Raw genomic sequence first — 24,317 nt, forward strand, 5'->3', positions numbered from 1 at the left:
AGAACTTATACATGGGCCTGAATGATTAGAAACGGAGGATTAGGTGCAAAATGTATTACACTACATTAATTTTTAAAATGACACCAGCCCTTCTGACTGCACACCATTTCAGAACTTTGATTTAATGGGTAGCAAACGTGACAGTGCTGGTGCCAAAAATAGTTTTAACTACTCTGTCCATAGCCAAGTTATGCTCTTTAAAATGATTTGTATATTGGTTGTGATTGTTTTAGTAATTTTAGGTTGTTTTATATTATTTTATCTTTTGTAAGTCTCTTTGAGAGAGTTTTATGACTGACAACGTGGGATAGACATTAAATATAAACTGTCAACAACAAAACAAGCAAACCACCTAAACCCTGCAGCGCTGTTGCTGGGACTTCTTCCCTTGTATTGAAGTGATACGCTATGAATATATCCTAGGAAGCCACTCTTGCCTTGAGTGACTGCTTTAAAACTATTGGCACAAGCCTAGTCTAGGAAAGCTGCCAGGTTCTTGTCCCTACCATTTGCCCACTCCCTGCAAATTAATTCCACAAATATTCAGAAAGAAAAGTTATCCAAAAGGAAGCCTGGTGTGGCTTCTAATAGTGCATCTGTGCCTGTTAGCTGTCAGAAACATATGAAAAGCACTGCCCTGCAGTGTTATACCAAATACTGCAACAGGCAAGAGTAGGCAAAACTCATAATCTTATCCATACCTCATTCATTTTCAGGGAACCCCAAGATCTACACGGCTGTGAGCTAGCAGTGCAGCACTGAAATGAGATCCTGGCACAAGCAGGAAAGAGATATCCGCCATTTTAAATTAACAAAAGAACATACTTATCATAACCCTCAAAGGTTTTGAGGACACCCAAACAGGTGTCCTCAAGGACCGCGGTGGCTTAGTGGTTAAAACGCTGAACTGCAGACTGGAAGGTCGGCAGGTCAGCAGTTCGAGGCCTGAGTGCTGCGTGACGGAGTGAGCTCCCGTCTTTAGTCCCAGCTCCTGCCAACCTAGCAGTTCAAAAGCAAGAAATTGCAAGTAGATAAATAGGTACCGCCTCGGCGGGAAAGGTAACAGCGTTCCGTGCACCTCGGTGTTCAGTCATGCCGGCCACATGACCACGGAAGCGTCTTCGGACAGCGCTGGCTCTTCGGCTTAGAAACGGGGATGAGCACCGCACCCTAGAGTCGGACACGACTGGTTGGGGACACCTTTACCTTTTTAAACAGGGTGTATAAAAGTTAAGAAACCAAAGGCTGTCGATGTGGAGTTTCCACAGGTCAGGAGATAGCACTGCCAAGTTCTTCATATCTCCCTGTCCTTCCGCAGTCTCTTTCCTCCTACTCCATCCCATATATTATTATTCCCCTTCTCCAGATTGTTGTGTTTGGTGTGCGTCCCTTGCTCTCTACTTATATAGTCCTTGCCAGAACTTCCACATTCTGGAGGGGGGGAAATTGGTAAATGAAAACAAACAAACAAAAAGCGGGGGGGAATAAAAGAACCCTATTTTGACAGTTTATTCCAACTGCAGCCTGGGAGGGTTTTTTTCATGTGTGTTCAGAAATCTAACCCCCCGATCATGTTCTGATTGGGCCCAACAATATGAAACACAGGAATAATGCTTCTGATTGAAGTGGAGTCTAGTGCACAAAGACTCTTTGCAGCAAAACCCAACAGACTAACGTGGCTGCCCCTATGGAAGGAAGAATTTTGACATCTCTTCCCCAAGGATCACACACTAGCTTCCTGTGATTAAGCTATCACAACATAGCTTAACATATCAAGCTTTCCCAGTATACAGAAGATGAAGAACCAAGTCAGCCTCTATGGGTTATAAAGATGTTTTAAAGCTATGCAAGACGGAGCTATGGGGAGGAGGAAGAGGAGGGTGAAAAAGTACTCCGAAATTAACTTTCTGAGTTAGAGCTCCTTACCTCACAGATGTAAGCACGCTACTGTTCAGTTTCAGTTGTTTTAGATTAGGGAGATAAGTACCTGTAAGATCAGGAAGGAAAAAGAACAATTTACAGGCTAACACAGTAGTCTGTGTGTGACCCTCGCAGGCATATAATTTTAGTTGTTTTAATACTACAGCTTATATATTTGTTCCCCATAATATTTGGTTGACTCCTGTGGTGCAATATATTTTCTTTGACTTATCCCATATGAAAAGCTCATACTAAGACAAGGCTTGCCTGGAAGTGATCACAGACTGCCTGACTAGTAACTGACATTTTAAAAGTTATGTTTGATAACATCTCCCTGTGTCCAACATCTGTTTCTACTAAGACACTATTTTTTTCACAAAGGAAGTTTGAAAGGGGGATTACTGCATGTGGTATGCACTCTCATCCAGCTTTCACCTATGGTCAAAGAGGTTTTTGTATTTCAAAAAACCTGTTTGATTAGAGACAATAGCAGGCCAAATTTAGTACACCACAGGAAACAAAACTTCTTTCAAACAACTTTCAACACTCTCAAAGGCTGTATCTATCATATGCTTTGTCACTTATCCTTCTTATCTCTCTTTCTTTTCAGGCTTATCCACACAATCTCTCTTCTTTATTTTTGAAAGCATTGTGTTCTCTGTAAATAATGCACAGTCCAGACCATTCCCACTTTAAAAACAGGATTCCCCACACCTTTTGATCAATTATTCTCCCTCTCCCGCCCCATCATTCTGATTAGCATGAGAAAGCAGAGAGAAGGGAGAGTGTATTAGGAATCAGCACATTTGACTAGATAGGGAACCAGCAGTGGAAGCACAGGGTAGAAAGATGTACTTTTTTCTCCCAAGAAGAAGTACCCTACACTCTACAAATGTAGACAAACTTGTTTGGAATCCTGGTTGCAGAATGCAGCTAAATGTTGCAGCCTTGTGCGCCTATTATTTTTAAGGTAACAGCAGCCCCTTTTACACATACAAGAAAGCACATTGCCTCCTGTCCACTCACCACCTTCGCTTTGCATCAGCATCATCAACAAGTCAGGAACACCCAGTTCCTGGATTGTCTAAGGCAATGTGCAAACCCAGAACTCTTGAGATGTTGAGGAACAACAACCCAGCAGTTGAACTCATGGTTTGTTGTTGGGCTAAACAACCCATAAATTGGTGTTGCATGGAAACCAGCTCAGTCCCTGGTTAATGTTCTCAAAACAAAAGTATTTTCTTCAGACCTATTGCTTTCATTCATAAGCAACTTTATACAAATTGGCACAATCAAGATCTTGGGAGGGGGAAGAAGGGGGACCAGAGGACTCTTTAACTCTTTAAACATGCACTTTTAGATAAGCAACAGAGACTTCCTCTAACCATTATTGCTCTGCAATAAGTAACAGTGGTTAGTGCTCCACTACCTAAACTTAAAAACTGATTAACGGCACCTCACCTAAAGAAACTGAACCTTCTTTCATCACCTTGTATAACCCTTTGTCATTTTGTAACAGTATCTGTAAACTTTTATTTAGAACAGGGGTGGGCAACATGAGGCTCACCATGACCATTTATGCAGGGCCCCTGGTACTTATCCCCACCATTGTACCCCTAAATACCAGTCATTCCGCTGAGAAACAAGGTGCACAAGGAGTGCGCACCTTGTTTCCCACCAGAATCAGGCTCCTGACAGCCCACCAAACAACTGTTTGGAAGGCTGTCAGGAGTGCAGTTCTGTTGTTTGGTGGGCACAGGGTGAATGCGCCAAGCATGTGCTGTTTCTGAGCAGAACTGCTGCTTCTGCAGAGAAACGTGGCTCGCAGGGATGACTCCCCTCATGTTGTTTGGTGTGCTGTTGGGAGCCCAATTCTGTTGAGGAAGAAGGCATGTGCTCCCCATGTGCCCCACTTCTCAGCCAAATCCCCCAGTGGCGGAAGGGTGAAGACCCCACACAGTTTGGGGTGGGGGTGGGGGAGAACGTACCCCACACAGTTCGGGGGGGGGAGAACGTACCCCACACAGTTCGGGGGGGGGAGAACGTACCCCACACAGTTCGGGGGGGGGAGAACGTACCCCACACAGTTCGGGGGGGGAGAACGTACCCCACACAGTTCGGGGGGGGGGAGAACGTACCCCACACAGTTCGGGGGGGGGAGAACGTACCCCACACAGTTCGGGGGGGGGAGAACGTACCCCCCAAGCCCCAGAAGTTTCCCACCCATGATTTAGAACTTAATATAAATAAATGCCCCTACAAGCATCTCAACTACAAAGAGGATTGGATGAGATGTCAGCACAGCAGTAAGGAGTAGCGATTGTATGAGATTCCCACTTAAGCACTGGCAGTGCTAACAGTTGAACAAGATCAGCAGCTGCTGCTTGTTTATACGCTACTTTTCCAAAGTAAAACCATACTTAAAGCTACTTACAGCAACATCAGAAAAATTTACATAATACAGCAACACTTCCAGATAATTCTCTAACACATATGAGTCATAACGAGATTTAAATAGTCATAACATAGATAAATCAAATCACCTTACATTACTAAATATACACTGAAATTAAGAAATCCAATAATCATTCATACTAAATCTGAACAAAGAAAAAATAATAAGAAAAAAACTTCTGAACAACAGCAAAAATAACAGCATGAACAGCAGCATTTGTAGCGGGAGTTAGGTAGGCTCCCAAGCCAGGTGGAGGGAAGGCAGAGAAGTAGGGATCAGAGTGTGCAGGTTTCACAGCTAGAGGATCTCTGCAGGACATTGACAAAGCCACAGTGCACAAACAGCATCAATAAACAAATATACACAGACTTGCTTCATATTTTGTAATATCTTCTTATGGGTTTTCTAGTGCCATACATACATACTGGTGACACATATTACTGGAGTATCATTACATATACCAATACCGATCTTCAGCAGAGAGTCCTCACACATATGTAGCCAAAACAGCAGCACCTGCATACAAGAGGGAAGCAGCAACAGACTTGGGGGAACCCTGAGATCTGCAGAAGTATGAAAAACCTTTAGAAAAAAACATGGTGGGGCGAGAAACACCCAAAAATAGTCCAGTGAGGACAGAGTGTGCTTAATGCCATGGAATGCTGACTGAGAGGGGAAAAGATTGGAGACCAGTGGGGAGGTAGAATTGAATAGAGTGGCTTGAATCCTGAACAGGGAGCACTCCACGCTGCAACATTTTGTGCAGGTTTCCACTTGCGTAATATGAATTGTTGTTGTTGTTCAGTCATTCAGTCGTGTCCGACTCTTCGTGACCCCATGGACCATAGCACGCCAGGCCTTCCTGTCCTGTGCTCTCTCCCAGAGTCTGCTCAAGTTCATATTCATTGCATCGGTGATGCTATCTAGCCATCTCATCCTCTGCCGTCCCCTTCTCCTTTTGCCTTCAGTCTTTCCCAGCATCAGGGTCTTTTCCAGGGAGTTTTTGCATTAGGTGGCCAAAATATTTGAGCTTCAGCTTCAGTAACTGTCCTTCCAATGAGCACTCAGGGTTGATTTCCTTTAGGATGGACTGATTTGACCTCCTTGCAGTCCAGGGGCCTTGTAAGAGTCTTCTCCAGCACCACAGTTCGAAGGCATCAATTCTTCGGCGCTCAGCCTTCCTTATAGTCCAGCTCTCACAGCCATACGTTGCTACTGGGAAACCATAGCTTTGATTATACGGACCTTTGTCAGCAAGGTGATGTCTCTGCTTCTTACTATGCTGTCTAGGTTTGCCATAGCTTTCCTCCCAAGTAGCAAGCATCTTTTAATTTCATGGCTACAGTCACCGTCTGCGGTGATCTTGGAGCCCAAGAAAATAAAATCTGTCACTGCTTCCATTTCTTCCCCTTCTATATGCCAGGAAGTAATGGGGCCAGATGCCATGATCTTAGTTTTGTTAATGTTGAGTTTCAAACCAGCTTTTGCACTCTCCACTTTCACCCTCAACAAGAGGCTCTTTAGATCCTCTTTGTCTTTTGCCATTTGGGTGGTATCGTCTGCGTATCTGAGGTTGTTGATAATTCTCCCGGCAATCTTAATTCCGACCTGTGATTCATCCAGCCCGGCGTTTCTCATGATGTACTCTGCATATAAATTAAATAAGCAGGGCGACAATATGCAGCCTTGTCGTACTCCTTTCCCAATTTTGAACCAATCAGTTGTTCCATGTCCGGTTCTTACTGTTGCTTCTCGACCCTCGTACAGGTTTCCTAGCCAAAACTGCATGACCCATACATCCCCTTTGACGTATCAGCAGGTGTGGGGCAATGCAAATGTTCGCAGAAGTACAAAAAAAAATCTTTAGGGGGAAAAAACCTATGGGGAAACCCCAAAAAATCCCAAAGACGACTGAATGGGATCAGTAACCATGGAATGCTCACTGACTGTTGGAGGCTGGGAATATATTATCGTATCAGGAAAATGGAATATAGTATCCTGAACAGAAATGCTCCAGACTGCAACATTTTGTTGCAGGTCCCTATTTATATGTTTTCTGTATGCTTTTTTGTTCCACCAATATATAAAATGGGAGCAGAGCAGGTGTAAATTTTCATCTTACAGAGCTGTTAGCTTTGCCTGCAGAAAGTGCAAGTTCAAATCAATTGACCAGTTTCTGACTAGTTCAATAAGTCTTATGCTGTTGTACAACAAGCATTTTGTCATTGCTGTCATTGGTGATTACTGTTGTGCATGGTTTATATGAGCCTGTTTCTGCAGCACAACCAGTATTAGAAAGCACTCTATTACAGGACAAATCACTTCAAAAAACGATGTACTTATGAAACATACAGATGTCAATTATTTTCCCCTACATATGTATATTTGACAAAGGCGACTTTTCTTTTGTCAGAAACATTCAAGATTACTTTCTGTTGTATTTCTACACCCAAAGAAGAAGGCCGTCTCAGACATATAATCAACTTAGTGCATCTGCCAGAAGGCAAAAATCAAATAAGTTAAGGGTAATTTAATTCGTGGCTCTCGCATAAAGAAGCCTGGTAGCATTATGAATGACTTTACCAACTATAATTTTCAAACTTGCTTTGAATATAAGTCCTGATTTGTCAGCATGCAGAAATTCACACACACACAGGGGGTGGGGGGTGGGGAAACTGCTCCATTTGGGGAGCTTCCATTGCCTAAAATACTTTTTTTTTTTTTTTAGCTAGAAGGGTTTCAGTCAGAACCAAATGTTTTCTCACCAAAGTTTCCCAGGCTGTTCTCTCTTGTGTCTACACGCATCTCTAGGGCCTTCACTTGCTGCAGATCATCTAATCCTGTCAGTGTTCTCTGCAACAATAAGCAAAAGGTAAGTATGACATTTGCATCCTTTTATCATGGTATTCCATGAAGATATTTGTATTCTGCTCATAATTCAGCCCTATGTAAAGGGCTCTCACAGAAGGCCCAACACTTGATTTTAAGTTCCTGTTCTAAACCTCCACATAGCACTCAACTTCAGCTTTAATGCTACAGCAGCTCAGAAGGAATGTATATAGCAATACCAAAGAGAATTTTGTACAAAAATCAACCATAGCGGCTCTATAGCCATACTGTTTGGCTAAAGGCTAGGTTTCCCAGTGCTGACAAGTAGTTGGCAGTGCTCAACTTGAGATGTATTAGAAGTTACTGAATCTCATTATCATTATCATCATCAACAACATTTCTATACCATCCAATAGCCAAATCTCTCTGGGCAGTTTACAAAGACACATAGGCAACACTTAGACAGACAGGAGATACATTATCAGCCAGAGGCAGGAACTAGACAAACTTTACTAGTTTTTCCTTTTTAAAACATCTTGCAGTTGCAGTCCAACCCCATAATAGTGAGAGTTTAAGGCTTTGCAGAAATGATAGAACGCATCACCTCGTATACCATTCTGGAGGTAATCTGAATCCCTAGTATTCAGCACATGCATTCATGTGAGAATTCTGCTCTATAACCCAATATCAGCACACACTGGCAGAATGCTATTTTAAAAGGCAATTTTAAAAGACAAATTACATTATTTTTAAACCGAAATAATTCAGTTCAGAAAATTAACAAAGTGGAAAATGACTCAGAAGACAGAATATATATATGGGGTGGCATCTTTTTGGAGATCTAGAATAAAAAGTGTTGGGATTCATGGCCTGGTTCAGACATCATAATAACCCAGGTTCTAGAGAAGCCACAGACTCTCAGTCCATGGTTTGTTTATCATGACATCTGACCTGGGCGTTCTGGCTTGTCTCTCCCACAACAAGCCAGTCATAAGTCATGGTTTGTTGTCATTACGACTCTGGCTTGTTTGGGCAAGGGGCTAAGCCAGAATTCTCAGCTTGGATGTCATGATAAACCATGGACAGAGAGTCTGTGATTTGTTTAGTTGCTCCTGCTTTCAGGAGGAGCCAAGTGGGAGTGATTGGAAAGCATGTACCACAATGTTTGCTCAATCCCAGTAAGCCAGGTTTCCCCAAAAGCCTGGTATCATGATATTCAAACCAGCCCATTTATTCATTGTGAGACGATTCAGTCCTTCTTTAAATGGACAAATCTCAATCCTTGTGTAATTGGGCAAATCTTGGATAACTTTAATGATGGTCCACACTACAAGGGTTAATAGGAATGGATTAGAACTATTCTTTACTATATATGGAAGCCCCTTATAGGTGGTGACTGATGTATGTTTATGCTGCGGTAAACCAGTTAGTTAAGGTATCAATGCTCTTTCTGTCTTTTTGCCATATTAATCAAGTGGATCAAAAGATTTCATCAGGGACAGGAGACAAGTAGGCACAGCAGCAATCTGTCTCTTCCCAAGAAGCTGCTAAAATGACATAGATCTCCAAGTTGCTCAAAGTTATACTTGTCTACCATAACATGAAACAAACATCCTGACAGATGGAGACTGCTGGAGCACCCAAGTCTTTTCCATGATCCTTCACTATGCCAAAATGCCAAAAAGAGATGGCATGGCACAGTGCAAAAAGTATGCCCCATCCCACCTGGGGATTCCTTCATGCTAATGCTATCAGCAGTTGTTTCCATCTGTTTTGTTTCAGCAAAGAAATCCAAGTAGGCAGAAATGAGTTTGGGGGGCTGATTCAACAGGAAAGAGCATTTGCCCCTTAGTAGAAATATACTGCACTGGCCCTGGGCTGCTTTAAGTCAAGCAAAAATATTCAACAACTCAGTCTTTAGTCTTCAGTGCAACAATGTCCTTGGACTCTACAGGAATCCAACAACTGTATACTTTACTGTAAAAAAGGACAGCTGGTATCTTATTCTATAGAATAAATCTGCAGACCTCACAATAAAACCTTACAATTCTCCATCCATGAATTAAGGAGGACAACTACATTGTACCTTGATTTGTCATTCCTAGTTTTAGGAGCTGGTACTCCATACACCTAAAAATCATTGTCTGACAGTAAAAATAAAGAAAATTGTCAACACTGCTGTTGCTTCAAAATTGGGCTCCTTGGGGGCGGGGAAAGTTCCATAACTCTAGAGCCGCCACCACAGAATAAATCCATATCAAATTCTGCTAGATTTAACAACACGAAATGGAAGCTGGAGTAGGGCCTTCAGGTGACCACAGTGGACGAGCATGCTCTCTTAGAGCAAAATTTTACATTACATGTACTTCCGTGATTCTTATTTAGGGTGTTTTCTTCATTGAAGTGGAAGAATGGCATGGGGGAGGGGCTCCTTTATCATTCCCCTCAGTGCCATTTTTCTGCTGAAAACTGCCCTCCTGCTGCTTTTACTGCATCTGGGGAAAAGATGGCCACTTGTATTTTTTTTCTCCAGTGGGGGTAAGAGCAGCAGAGGGGAGAGATGAAAGAAAAATAGCATGATGGGGAAAGAATTAAGAAGACGCTCTCTCATGCGGGTCTTCCACTTCAAATGGCAGCTTCAGAGGAACAATCATGGAATTACACATAGCATGTACTTCCACCCTATGATATGCAAGAAAGATAAACTCCAAGTGCAATTGTGCTGGAAGTGAAAGCAACTAGGTAGTGAAACTGCTACAGAACAGGACAAAAGGTTGAAAAGGCACAATAGTTGTTAAGAGAGTGGCTTAAAAGCACTTTCTGTTCCTGTGATGTCCACACATTTCTTTTGTGCCACTGTGAGCTCTGATCAAACAATGCAACAATCTGTTTAGCAGAAGCAAAAGAGGTGTAAGTGTGCACACCATCAATGATGACTCATCTTTTAAATCACCATTGGTGCTGGGGTGGGTGTGGGTGGGGATCCTCTCTCTCCACTTGTTTGTTCCCAGATGAAACAGGAGAGAGGCTGCTGCATTGTATAACAGATGAAAGTCAAATCCTCTTCAGGGGCAGCCCACATAAAGTGCATTGCAGTAGTTAATCCTAGAGTTACGAAAGTATAGATTATAGTTGCTAGATCCCCTCCTCCAGGTAAGGGAACAGTTAATAGGTCAGAGGCAATTGGTAAAAAGTACTTCCAACCATGGGCACTACCTGATTGTCCAAGTGCACTGATAGATCTAGTAGGAAACTCAGATTGATCACCTAATTTGCCTGTGATTTATAATCTCCCCTCATCCCTGCCCATGCTGTTCAATCTAGCACTGAGAGAGCAAAGCCTGACTTGATCAGACTTAAGAAAAGTAAGTCCTGGGCTTTGTTGTTCATCTACTGAACGTCTATGTAAGGGAAGATGATTTGAAAACTAGTCTATCTCCCCAGTAATAATTGCTGTTGGTAATAACTTTGGGGAAAAACACACCAATGGTCAATCATCACTAATCAATAGCAGTAAAACAAATTGGGGGAAGGGGAGAGGAGGGGAGGACTGAAATGTTCCTTTCCCAAGACAACATTTTTTCATGCTCACAACACTTTATTATTGTTGTGTTTTAATGTACTTGTTTTATTATTATTTTTATCAAGTTTTATTTGTGACTGTAAACTGCCTAGAGTGCTATTTTCTTGGTAGAAAGGTACAAATTAAACAAACAAATAAAAGGTGTATGTATATATTGTGCCAAACCTCCAAAACAAGCTGTCTATATATGTGGGGACCACATAAGCATTTCCAGTTGTGAATTCACACTGCTGATCCTTTAGAGTTTGACAAATTCATAGCAACAGCTTTCAAAAAAAGTTAGCTGTTACTAAACACTATACCTGCAAGCAGATGCAGGGCCTGGCATTTTCAAGTTGTATTTGTCTTCTCTGAAATGCTAGGTCATTTCCTAACTGTTACAGACATTCCCCTGCCACATGCTAACATTGCTAAACCAGTCAGTTATTTGACCCCAGATCATCAGGCAGACAGAATGCTCAGTTAACAATATTATACATCTGCATTTTGACAGCATAATCCTATGCATGTCTACTCAGAAGTAAGCCTCACTGAGTTCAATGGGGCACTCCCAGTTAAGTGTGTATAGGATGGTAGCCTAAGCCACAGGTGGGCACAAGGTAGATGTTTTGGATTCCAACTCACAGAAGCCCCTGCTAGCATTGCCAATGGTCAGGAATGCTGGGAGTTGAAGACCAAACATCTGGAGACCTACTTTCTGCCCATCCCTGGCCTAAGCTTGGGATGTGTTAAACTGTAACTGCCATAATTCCCAGCCAGCGTGTCATGCTTACTGAGAATGATGGGAACTGCACTCCAATATATCTGGAGAGCACCAAGCTTGGAAAGCCTAATTTAGACAGAGCAAAAGTCTAAGCCAGACATGTTCAGAGGTCTAGCAACAGCCATAAGAAACAGTCCTGTGCAAGCTAGTTAGGGAGAAAACACAATTGCAGAAGAATTTACAGCCAGGATGAAGTAGAGCAGGAGAGTAAATGACACCACAGCAGACTAGGAAGGCTGCATGTGGTCTACTCCTCAGCTACAGTAAGTACACTCAGAGAATGTCTCAGCAGCTAAGTTGAAATCCAGTTGTAGATGTCAATCCTTCCTTGCTCTGGCATTTACAGTTTTGGTCCAAAGATAGCCATCATAAGATGAACCAGCTATAAGACTGCATTCCCATTAATTAAATCTTTTTCACAGCCGATATTTCCTCATTCATCCTTCAGCAAAAGATATCAGTGTAATAGCAACCGACTTATTTATGCACTTTAAAACTCAGGCAAAACTTTGTTTACTTTGCTGAACCTGATTCAGAACCAACAAATGCAATTATGTTTCTGAAGATTTTATATGATTCTATGATTCTGCATTACCAGCCACTGACTATTTCTGTTATACAACATATCATTCAGTAATACTAATGGGCAACCCGCTTTGATTTTTTGCTCTTCCCTCTCCAACGCCCCTCAGTATTCTTTAAATCTCAGCTGCACTGACATCCTGCTGCCATGTTGTGACTCTCAGATTGCATATGTCAAGGTACACAAATAGAAATTCATCAATGAACCAAATCCCCCCACCTCGTATCCTTAAAACTTCGTCAGTTATCTGGCATGTTTTGCACTTGTCTGTGGCCTCCCTGTCAAATTAATTTACTTTTACTATTCAAAAGTGATCTCTGCCAAGAAAGAAAGAAAAAGGAAGCAATTCAATAAAGATCTAAATTGTAGATACAGGACCCGCCAACTTTCTGTTTCCCTACAGATGATCACATAGCACAGTTAAGCGCACATCCCCAGCTTCCACAGCAAGCTAGCAAACATACCAATTATTCAGAGGAAACCATTACTTCTATCATCAGGGGCAGAGGAGTGGACAGCATCTAAAATTCAATGGCCACCATTTACTGAAAATCAGTAATCCAACTACTGCAAGCAAGCCATGAGCAAAAATATAATTTACAAATATTCTATTATATAAATGCAAATATAACATTCAAATTCTTTGTAGTAATAAATCAAATGCAATGGCAGGAAATAAATAGGGGAAGGGTTGCTGTGACTGAGCTCCACGGAGAATGACACGGAAGCTGTGAAGATTGAATAGATCCTGATACTGGAAGCCCTATTACCCTCAGAATGTTTACCTTTTAAGATGATCTCCAAAATCATGAGAACTTGAACCTTGCTTTTAAAGCAGTGGTTGGGAAGCTGTGGTCCTCTCGATGTTGATGGACTACAACTCCCATTCCTGACCACTGGCCATGCTAGCTAGGGCTGATGGGAGTTGGGGTCCAACAATATCTGAAGAGCCACAGGTTCTCCACCCGTTTTAAAGAAAAAAGCATTACATCTGGGGTGCTCACAAATTTAATGGATGCCCTAAATTTAGCAGGGACTTTTCACAGATTTATTTACACAATTATTTACACAGTGCTGGGGCAGGGAGTGCTTTTAGGGCCAAAAGGTGACTTACAATTTAAAAACTTTAAAACAATACCACATGGTCACATCATCTACCATTTTCAGAAGACAAAAAGAGAAGATACGAAAGCAAAAGATACAGCAGCAGCACAGCAGGACAAAGTGCAGGGGAGCCAGCAGGGACAAATGTGAAGTCAGATGGCAGGAATTTGTAGGTTCTTGCTGGCGGGTGGGGAGAGAGACAGGGTGTGATGGAGATTGCTGAATATTTCAGTTAATTCTGAACTAAACTTTCAAACGTTTCTGGTCACTCAAATTACACGTTTTAAAACTAGTAAGTAATATCAACTAATACTAACTATGCCCCTATTTAAATAGGATTAATAGGGACTTTGGCACTGATTTATGAAAGCAGGATTTTACTGCAAGAATTACAGTTCATTGCCTGCAATACTCTCTGGATCAAAACATCCACTACACCATGAAGATTAAAAAATGACCTTTAAGGCTATAGAAAAAAATATATGCAGAGTATACCCATTTGAAAATGTCCATACTATTGCACCATTGAGGAGGATCTGGACCTAATGTACTGAAAGAAGAAGTCAGGCACACACGGCAGCCATTTTAAAAGACTGCTCTTTTTGAAATGCTAACGAGCAAGAAAAACTGCTCCCAGATATCAAAACCATTAAGAATGATGGTGTAAATGTGCTGAGGAGAAAATGATTTCTCTTCAGTGACACTGCTACTAAACCATTAAAGAGATCTAAGCACTAGAAATACATAATGAACATTTGTTTGTAATCAATTGTATGAACAGCACTACTATTTATAAACTTGAATAAGCTAAAGGAAGTAACTGTATGGAAGCAGCTGTTGCAACCTGAGCAACAAGAGGTCAGATAATAGATACACATCAGACTTGTTATTAAAGCGTGTTGCAAACATAGTTAGTGTTTCCTTGACAATGCTGTATCTTAAAAAAAAAAAAGCAGGAAGAGTCTGCTCCAACAATACTCACAAAACTGATTTTCCAAGCCAAATGAAAGTCCATATTTGGAAGAAAATAATGTAACTGTCAGAGGTAATTACTCCATTGTAGCAGGGTTGTTGTTTTTTTGACACATGGAACTTTGAAGGGCTTGAATCAGAGCTAAAACCAGAGGAGCTGAAACCTCATCAGACACAGCTCTTGCTTGGATGTACCATTTCAGACTACAGCTAGAGGATCTAATATCTGAATATTCCCTATACATATAAAACTAGCATGTTTTGTATGTTTTGCTAGTTTTGTATGTATAGTAAGATGTTTTTTTTTTTTTTAAATGCTGGAGAGGATTACAACATTTGATCTCCCATCTTCAGTCTGAAATGGTAGAACCCAGTGACAGGTGAAATCAGATGGGCCTTTTGCTAATCTGTTATAGCTTTCATAATAGGTTGATTAGGGTAGGGACATCTGGATGGCCTCATGCCCCAGATTTTTCACAGTAAAATTCTTTCACTCTAAAAGCAATTGCCAGTTTAATGAAGATGTCCACTCTACCACACCTTGTTTCTATCACCAATTTCTCATGACACTTTCATCAAAGACCATCTGCTTTTCACTGATGGATGCATTTTGTCTAAAAAAAAAAAAAAAGCCTTTACACAGTAATAATCACCAAACTTCATTTAACAATCAGAGTAAGGGTTTTTTTCTTTAACGGCCATACAGAGAGAAAAGGAGAAGCCTAGACACAGCCTTGCTGAAGCTCCTTTCCCACAGAGAGTGCTGTGTACAGTGCTTGTTGCTGCCAGTTTCCCAGCTATCCTCATTCCCTTCAAAATGCAGCCTATCATCCAGCTATCCCCCTGCCAACAGAAGTGAGCCATTTCCAGTGCACCTCAGGCCGTTCTCAGCTCTTAATTAGTAACCAAGTAAATAATGCATGCTGCAACAGAGAAATGAAATAACCACGAGGGAACCCAGCCTCATTCACTTCCAAGAGGCTATAGCACTGTTATTTTATCCACACAAAACAATATTCAAATATTAACAGAATATGGAAGCTTATGCACTTTGCTGAACATATAGAAAATAGTGGGGTTTTATCCAGCAAAAGCCTCCCATGGACAAAAGGGCTCCTTTCTCTTAGCAGGAGGCTTTTGATCCAGCGGAGCTTTTCCACTGGTTGAACAGGGGAGGAAGCTATCTTGCCAATTCCCCCTCCCCCTGCAGTCCCCTGAAAATCTGCTCTGGAGGTTTGGGGAGAATTGGTAGAGATTCTCCCTCCCCTTCCACTGTTGGGAGTGTTCTGAGCAGAACTCTGTTTTTGTGAACCGCCCAGAGAGCTTCGGCTATTGGGCGGTATAGAAAATAAATAAATAAATAAATAAAAATAAAAACTCTGCTCAAGGAATGCTCTTGACAGTAGAAAAGAAGCTGGATCCAACCTAGTGTTTTGTAGCTGACCCTCCTGTGGACAAGGGAAGATGGATGAGGGAGGTACTTCAACTCAGTGGTAGGTCCCAGGAGCAATGGGACAGCAACTAGAAAGCCTCAAAAAAAGAGTGCCTGAGACACTGCGAGAAGTGCGCTGACATTCAAAGTTGACTATACCAGTCCAGATGAACCTCACTAGCATGACAACAGAACCATTTATATATGCCAAACGTATATGACCCATATACTAAGGCAGCTCTCTGCCTCTCTCATTCAGAAATGTTAATTATATCTGCAATGTTAAAATATAAATGCTTTTAACCCTTCTGATATTAAACATAGATCAATGTACAACAGGTCTTGTGTGCTAACTCTGTGGGTTCTAACACTCACTCATGTTGATCAAACTGGTGTGTGAAAGAGGATGAGAAATAGCCAAGAGTACCCCAAAACATCCATCAATAGCCCCACCCAACTGGAATTCTACCAAATATATTATGCTAATTCAATGTTGATTAGTAAGGCTAATAGGACTACTTACATTGTAGAGTTCTCAATATAGATGGAGTAAAATGGCATCTACTCACCAGCTTATTGGGAGAAAGATATTCATCCACAAGTAGCTCTTCATCATCATCTTTAATCGATGGACTGGGATTCAGGCCTTGCCAACCCAAATCTGTGACCCGAACTGTCGCAGAACTTGGCCTCGAAACTCTTTCTAACCTCCAGGTTAGCTCCATCTCAGAGTGCCCTAAATATTAAACACACAAGAACAGAAGCTAGTTCTTTGGTTCCAGTACTTACTTCATGCATTCAATGCAAAAGTAGTTTGTTGCATCTAAGGCAGTGCTAAAATAATACTGAAAGGTGATATAAAAACCTACAATCCAAACACCATGGATCTCACATTTGGTTTTATACACATATTTCCATGAGGCATCAGTGTTTTAAAGTTAAGGTTAAAGAGAGAATCATCCAACCGCTGTTATTCTTTATAGCTCCTTCTACACTTGCAAAGTGTATCCACACCCAACTGCTTCATCACTCCAGAAACAAATGATAAACAAAGGTATCAGATTTTTAAACCACCAAGGAAGTGTTAGGAACACATCAAAACTCAGTAAGATTTGTGTATCTGAGGTTGTTGATAATTCTCCCAGCAATCTTAATTCCGACCTGTGATTCATCCAACCCAGCATTTCTCATGATGTACTCTGCATATAAGTTAAATAAGCAGGGCGACAATATGCAGCCTTGTCATACTCCTTTCCCAATTTTGAACCACTCGGTTGTTCCATGTCTGGTTTTTACTGTTGCTTCTTGGCCCTTGTACAGGTTTCTCAGGAGACAGGTAAGGTGGCCTGGTACTCCCATCTCTTTAAGAATTTGCCACAGTGTGTTGTGATCCACACAATCAAAGGCTTTAGCATGGTCAATGAAGCAGAAATAGACGTTTTTCTGGAATTCTCTTGCTTTCTCCATGATCCAGCGAATGTTGGTGATTTGATCTCTAGTTCCTCTGCCTCTTCGAAACCCAGCTTGTACTTCCAGTAGTTCTCGGTTCACATGCTGCTGAAGCCTAGCTTGTGGGATTTTGAGTATCACCTTGCTGGCATGTGAAATGAGCGCAGTTGTACAGTAGTTTGAACACTCTTTGGCGTTGCCCTTCTTTGGAATTGGAATGTAAACTGACCTTTTCCAGTCTTGTGGCCACTGTTTGGTGGCATATTGAGTGCAGCACTTTAACAGCATCATCTTTTAGGATTTTAAATAGCTCAGCTGGAAGACTGTCATCTCCACTAGCTTTGTTGTTAGTAATGCTTCCTAAGGCCCACTTGACTTCACTCTCGAGGATGTCCGGCTCAAGTTCAATGACCGCACTATCATGGCTACCAGGGACATTACGATCTTTCCTGTATAGTTCTTCTGTGTATTCTTTCTACCTCTTCTTAATCTCATCTCCTTCTGTTAGGTCCCTGCCTTCTTTGTCCTTTATCATGCCCGTCTTTGCACAAAATGTTCCCTTGATAGCTCCGATTTTCTTGAAGAGATCTCTAGTCTTCCCCATTCTGTTGTTTTCCTCGATTTCTTTGCATTGTTCATTTAAGAAGGTCTTCTTGTCTCTCCTTGCTATTCTCTGGAACTCTGCATTCAGTTGCATATATCTTCCCCTTTCTCCCTTGCTTTTCGCTTCCCTTCGTTCCTCAGCTACTTGTAAAGCCTCATCAGACAGCCACTTGGCTTTCTTGCATTTCTTTTTCTTTGGGATGGCTTGAGTTGCCAGCCCCTGCTTTTATAGGCTATATTAGAGGTAGCAATACAACAACTTCTCTAGAACAGGAATGAGCAGAAGGTAGATTGGGATCTACTAGTAGATCTCCAGGTGATTTGAAGTAGATCAGCAAGGGATTCCAACTCTCAAGGGATTAACAATAGCAAAACAAAAGCCTTTTTTCTTCTAGATCAGGCTGCTGAAATCAAGAAAGCTTGGGGGGAAACAGGAGTAGATTTGCATGTGAAAAAATCTGCGTGCACGCTCCAAGACTGGTATTGAAAACAAATCTTTAGGCTGACCATGTGCTCATAGGCATCTTGTTCTACAAGTCTATGTCCACCATCTTGAGCCACTTTTTTCACCTGGCTCCAGTTGATGGGCCTTGGGGTTCTTGTAAAAAACAAAGTAGATCCTGTAAACCTAAACTCTGCCTACCCCTGCTCTAGTAAACCTTGATAAAATGTTCACACAGAAGCCTAGAATATGATCTTCTGAAAATAAAGCATCCCTCTGCAATAGATCAGGCCCCAATCCCATTTTTTTAATCTATAAGGGTGCAATCCTATTCATGTTTAGATTGGCTGCCTGGCAAATGCTGGGAATTGTGGGACTTCTTTCTGTCTAAACATGCATAGGATTGCACCCTAAATAAATTTAGACAAAAACTAGATGTTGATATTTTGCATACTGGCAGAATTACATTAGAAGTTAGACACCGGGAAATCAGATGATATATTCATATAGATAAAACTCACCTTTATGGACTCATACTGACATTTACTATTTTTTTAAAAGCCCATTATTCTGAGATCCGTGTCATTTGCTGATAAAAATCAAATAGGAAGATCAGAGCAATGTTTTTTTAAAAACAAGTTTTAAAATATCACTTATCAAAGTAATGTGTACAAAACATGGCCAGATCTCTTTTTAAGAGGCTAGAGAAGCAGCAGCGGAAATTCTCTCTCATAATCTTGAAGTTCTTCAAAGGAGAATATAGCTTCAAAGTAGAGATAGTAGCCAAAATTTGTTCTGCTATTTTGAAGCAAATGACAGACCTTTACACTAAAAACAGAAATCATTAAAGCATTCAAAAGATAAACAAATTAAAATTATTTTTCTTTAGCAGTCTGCAGAGATCCAAGATTTACAGAATGAATTGTTCTCAGACTGGGTAAATTGGTACAGATTGTAGAATGTGAAAGCAAGTTGTTTTTTCTCCAACAAACAGGTGGAAGCATATGTTAAATTTTTGGCATTGAATATCATCAAGAGTGCTCCAGAAATGACAAGACCATGATGATATGATCGAAAGGCGTTTCGCTGTACTTGACCTTCACTAAAAGTATAATCCTATACATGTCTACTCAAAAGTACGCCCCACTGAACTTACTTTCAGGTAAGTGGGTACAGAATTGCAGCCTCAAGTACAATCCATTACAGACATCACCAGCATCAGCAGGAGAAAGAAGAATGCTAGAAGGTTATTCTAAAGGAGAGAGCACTCTATCCACTGGGGGTGCTTCGAGATGGACAGCTCCTAGTGCTACCAGCCAAAAGATATTGTGAACTATTCCATCTTTTTCTCTTTAACTGACTTTTTACGGAAAACAAAGATGGAAGAAGCGGTGGGAAGACATTTGAACCAAGGTGAATGCATAATAAAAGTCTCATCTGGAAGCACCCTGGATTAACAGAATAAAGTGGGGTTATATGGATTATTGTTCTTCTCCCACACTCATGCTCATTTAATCAAGTGAAAAATGTTTTACCAGTTCCAGCAATTCAAAGGTTTTGGACATTTTATATTAAATTAAAACTTCTTAGCCATGAGAACTGTTTACATTTTAACTCTTGTCTGTCCCTTTATAATGGTAGAGATCAAGAGTTATCTCCAAAACACTGTTCTTTTATAAATCAGATTTAACATCTGGAAATGGAAATATTGCCTCAACCCATAGGCTTTGATCCTAAGGTAAGTTAAGGAAGTTCCTGGAAGTGTCCCATCACCTCCTCCCCTCAGGCTCCATCCTACATTGTTCAGGAGCTCTCTACTCTCTGGAGAGGCCTTTCAGGGGCTTGGAGGGCTGCTGTGGGGAGGAGGGGATGGGAAACATTCCTTCGGTGAACTTCTCTAAGTCAACTAATCTGAGGTACCAAGTCTGAGTCTGTAAAACATTTTAAAAATTGCATTATCTAATGTGATTTGCATTTTGAAACTTTTTAGTTATTTGGGAAACAGGAAGAAATAAAACAAAATGAAGACTATTTTATGTTAGTTCCTTAGTCCCTTCAGTACAGGCTTTTAAGAAGGCCTTGGAAACTTATCTTTTCAGTGCACCCATGCCTTAACAATATGAATGGCTTGTCTGATTCACAGCAGTTTTCCTCTTAGTAACTGTATACCTATGTTGTATCATTCCTCTTTGTACATTGCTTCATGAAAGCTTGGCCCTAAAAAGCAGCTTATAAACACTTCACCCCAGTTTGTACCTAACTGCAGCAAATTGTGGGTTAATTAATTAACCCACAATTTATCACAGCACATGCTGGGTGCGTTCTGCAGCCATTTTCAATATTCAACCCCCAATAGGGCCTATATCGGGTTGTTACATGACCTCTGAATCCAGACACTATAGGTTAATTGTGGGTTAAACAATCCACAGTTAACCTACAATTAGTAGCTAGGTTAACTGTGGGAATGCAGCCAGCACACACCATGAAAAATCATGGGTTAATTAAGCCACAGTTTGCTGCCATTACATATGAACAGCCCCTTCGAATAAATAAGATGAAGACAGTTGCCTCAGTAATAACGCATTTATCCAAAGTTCCCTGAATTGTATTTACCTCCAGTTATTTCTTCTTGGTGGTCATAATGGTGATATCATCAATATGATAGCAAAAGTTTAAATCAAATGTATTTTGGTCTTTGCAGGAAGTTAGTTTTTAGACCACAGTTGCTGTGGTTTCTGTCTGTCTTTATCCATTGTTCCATAACATTTCTGCTGCTTGTAAATTATGATTATTCTATCTCCATTTACTTGTTATGACATCCACTGTATTTTTCTCCAACAACAAATCCACTTGCAATATACTGGTTTAATTGTTTATCTTCTTGAAATACCATTAAAAAGCTTTCCTGTAATAAATAAGAGAAAAAAATGCAGAAGGCAGGTAACTCTAAATATATAGGGACAGACAGTTGTCAAGGCATATCAGTCAACATCTACAACAAATATTATCGAGTTATTTCAAACATGTTCAACTGTTTTGGGTTACTGCAATGCACTCTACACATGGCTACATTAAAAGCTGGTCCTGAGAATCATCTCCACTGGAGAGATGGGGCATAGAGAACCAAAACACCAAGTTTAGCTAATCTTCCAAATTAAATTCAAAGTACTGGAATTTAAGTTTAAGACCTTAAGTGGTCTGGATCTCACATATCTTATGAAGTTCCAAGATCTGCTGGAGAGGCTCTGGTCTATTTTCCATCTTTTATCCAGATGGAGTAAAAGTTTGCACACCATCGTTTGTTGACAGATTAACTGGCAGGTTGTTTAGGGGCTAAAAAACCCAGTGGTCCAAATTCGGACATCATGTCCTACAGCCTACAAAGGAGCAAGTCATTTCGATTGTGGAATAAAAGTCGAAGTGGCAGGTCCACTGCACGCAGTGTGCCCACTCTCTCCCACTTGTCCCCAAGAGCGCATAGTTTATGCTGGGTTGCTGTTACATGTGAACAGCCCAATGTGGATAAGGAACACGTTTCATTTTGACATCCAGTTTGTGGAATTCACTCCAAGAAGAGCTGCCTGGCCACCTCCCTAGTTATTGCTGCAGTTGGCAGAAGAGTCTTTAAAAGGAGGGCTGGCTGAAAAAAATGGGATTTTTTATATTGTGATTTTATTGATAGTGGTTCCTAACCTGATTAATTGGGCAGATTTTGATTTGCTAATTCTTAATGTGTTCAATTTTTTTTTGGCTTGCATGTAATGTTAATGTTGTACATTATCTTGGGTAGCTTTGGATAGAAAGGCATCTAATGACTGTTATGAGAAAACTACAACATATGAATAAACCAACTAGCTGGAGTAAATATTTTAGGATAGTTACAAGAACAAGATGAGAGAAGAACAACTAGGTGAAGGATGTACAAGGCAGAGTAGAAACAGGCAGTGAAATTATTTTCTTACCACAGAATAGATACGCTCTATATGGACAAATGTCCCCTGATGGGAGGAAAAAACTTCTAATCATTTCACATTTTTGACAATGGATTAACATTAAATGGGACAAAACAGGTGCCCCTAGAAATAAGGCAAATAGGCCAGCATGTTGTGACTAGGACTGTGGAGACCTAGGTTCAAATCCCCACTCAGCCATGAAGCTCACTGAGCGATCTTCAGTTAGTCACTATTTCTTAGTCTAACCTACCTCACACAGTTGCTGTGCACATAAAATGCACAATGGGGTGGCGGGGGGACAGAAGAACAATGCATACCACCTTGGTCTCCTTGGAAGAAATGCGAGATAGAAATGTAACAAGTAAATAAGGTTGCAATCCTATACATGCTTACCTGAGTGTAAGTCCCATTGAACTCAATGGGCCTTACTCTGAATAGACACGTAGAGGATTATACTGTAAGTTTCTAAAATGTTAACATGTCTTACATTTGCTATTTTAGTCAAAGAAATGTTCACCAGTTTGAAAATACATTGTTAGCCACTCCAAACCTCTGAAATCAGGCAGCATACACATTTAACTGAATTAAATGAGAATACTCTATTCTCTATGTTAACACCACAGGTCACAAATAGAAAGAGAATGTTAAATGGCTTGGAACTGCATGCAATAAAATTTCCTTGGATTTAACTCCAAGAGATTTTGATCACCTGCAAAGGCTAACTGATGCCAAATGTGGGATCAGTAAGGACTCTTTCACCAGGTTGCCCAGTGGTCCTGGGCGGGATGTGTGTACTTGTCTTGCTTTTACAGTGTGGTTTGTTTGCTTGCTTGCTTGAGTACTCTGTAGCTATTTGATCTGCAAGTACAGTGGAGCTTTTAAATTCTGTGATCCATCAGCAAACAAAAGCTGCTGCCTAATTATACATGTGTTTATCTGGAATTAAGCCTCACAATGTTCAACTACCCTACTGGTTAAGATTCTACCTGAAGACGTTGGTCCACAATCCAAAAACACTTTATGTAAATTCTTCTCATATCCATCCATCATAAAAATAAATTCTAGACATTGGTCCACAATCCAAAAACACTTTATGTAAATTCTTCTCATATCCCATCCATCATAAAAATAAATTCTAGAGCAGGTAACAATATTAAAACAATAAAATGCACATCTAATAAAACCAACAACAATCAGCAGAGAGAAACAAATACACAACTGAGATCCAGTCATATTCATTGACAACTGATAAATGCCTGGGGAAACAGGACAGTTTTCGCCAACTTGCCACCCTCCTGATGATTTCAAATACAATTCCCAACATGCTGGCAGGGGCCGATGGAGTTTGAAGTCCAAAACACCTGGAGGGGGGCAGGTTGGGGAAGGCTGAGATAGGTCTTATCCTGGCCTGGTTGGCTCCAGGCAAACCTCCTGGGTGAGGGCATTCTGGAGTCTAGGTGCCACCATGAAGAAGGCCCTATCTTATAATGGCCCTCTTGTCCAGATTTAAGGGCACTTGGAATCAGACCAGTGTACACTGCTATTAAGATCACTTAACATTTTTATTAAAATGTGGCAACAACTTCCTGAATAAGGCACCAAGTTCATTATAAAACAACAGAAGACAATGATCATAATCTGCTTCCAAAAGGAGCCTGAAGCCCAATCCTGTGCAAGCTTAAACGGAAGAAAGTTCCACTGAGTTCAATGGATCTCACAATGCCTGGTAAACATACATCAGATTGCAGCCTAAAGCTACACCCTATGCACATTCATGGGAAATAAACTACAGCAACCACTAAGCCATTTCCAAGTAAACAAGTGCAGGAGCAGTATAAAACCGCACAGATGGCCAGCACTCAGACACAGTCTACCTTTTTATCCAAAGTTCTGAGTGCAAAAACAAACACAGGATTTTTCAAACATGCTTTTCTACCACAGAAACCTGTCTTCTTATTCTGAGTAGAATCATGTTTCCTTCATATATAGCCAAGTTATAAAATGGGCAATAACTATTAATAAATATTATGATTGTTATCTAGTATTTCTACAATGTTTACAAGGTACATATTCAATAACTTTACACACTGAGTGTACAAATTGTACACAAAGTGTACAAATATCTGAACACATGTTTCCTTTGCTATAACACATGATGTACGCAATCCTATCAGTCTTTACTCAGAATTAAGTCCAACTGAGTTCATTGGCGCTTACTCTTAGTTAAGC

The 24,317-nt window shown here is 40.8% G+C and overlaps 1 protein-coding gene across 2 annotated transcripts in view; it reads right to left on the reverse strand.

The window, feature by feature from the left end:
• Positions 1-24,317, reverse strand: part of LRRC56 (leucine rich repeat containing 56) — a 72,587-nt gene that overhangs the window by 47,555 nt on the left and 715 nt on the right. For both annotated transcript variants that reach the window (XM_084857254.1, XM_084857245.1), the window contains exons 2-5: positions 20,646-21,040; positions 16,211-16,405; positions 7,141-7,228; positions 1,927-1,987 (exon numbers count right to left, since the gene is read on the reverse strand). In XM_084857254.1, coding sequence (XP_084713380.1) covers positions 1,927-1,987; positions 7,141-7,228; positions 16,211-16,366 — 305 coding nt within the window. In that variant the 5' untranslated portion in view covers positions 16,367-16,405; positions 20,646-21,040. The remainder of the gene's footprint in view (positions 1-1,926; positions 1,988-7,140; positions 7,229-16,210; positions 16,406-20,645; positions 21,041-24,317) is intronic.

The sequence above is a fragment of the Heloderma suspectum genome, chromosome 1 (assembly GCF_057233095.1).
Source record: "Heloderma suspectum isolate Gila_16-S chromosome 1, 16-S_ref, whole genome shotgun sequence".
NCBI lineage: Eukaryota > Metazoa > Chordata > Lepidosauria > Squamata > Helodermatidae > Heloderma > Heloderma suspectum.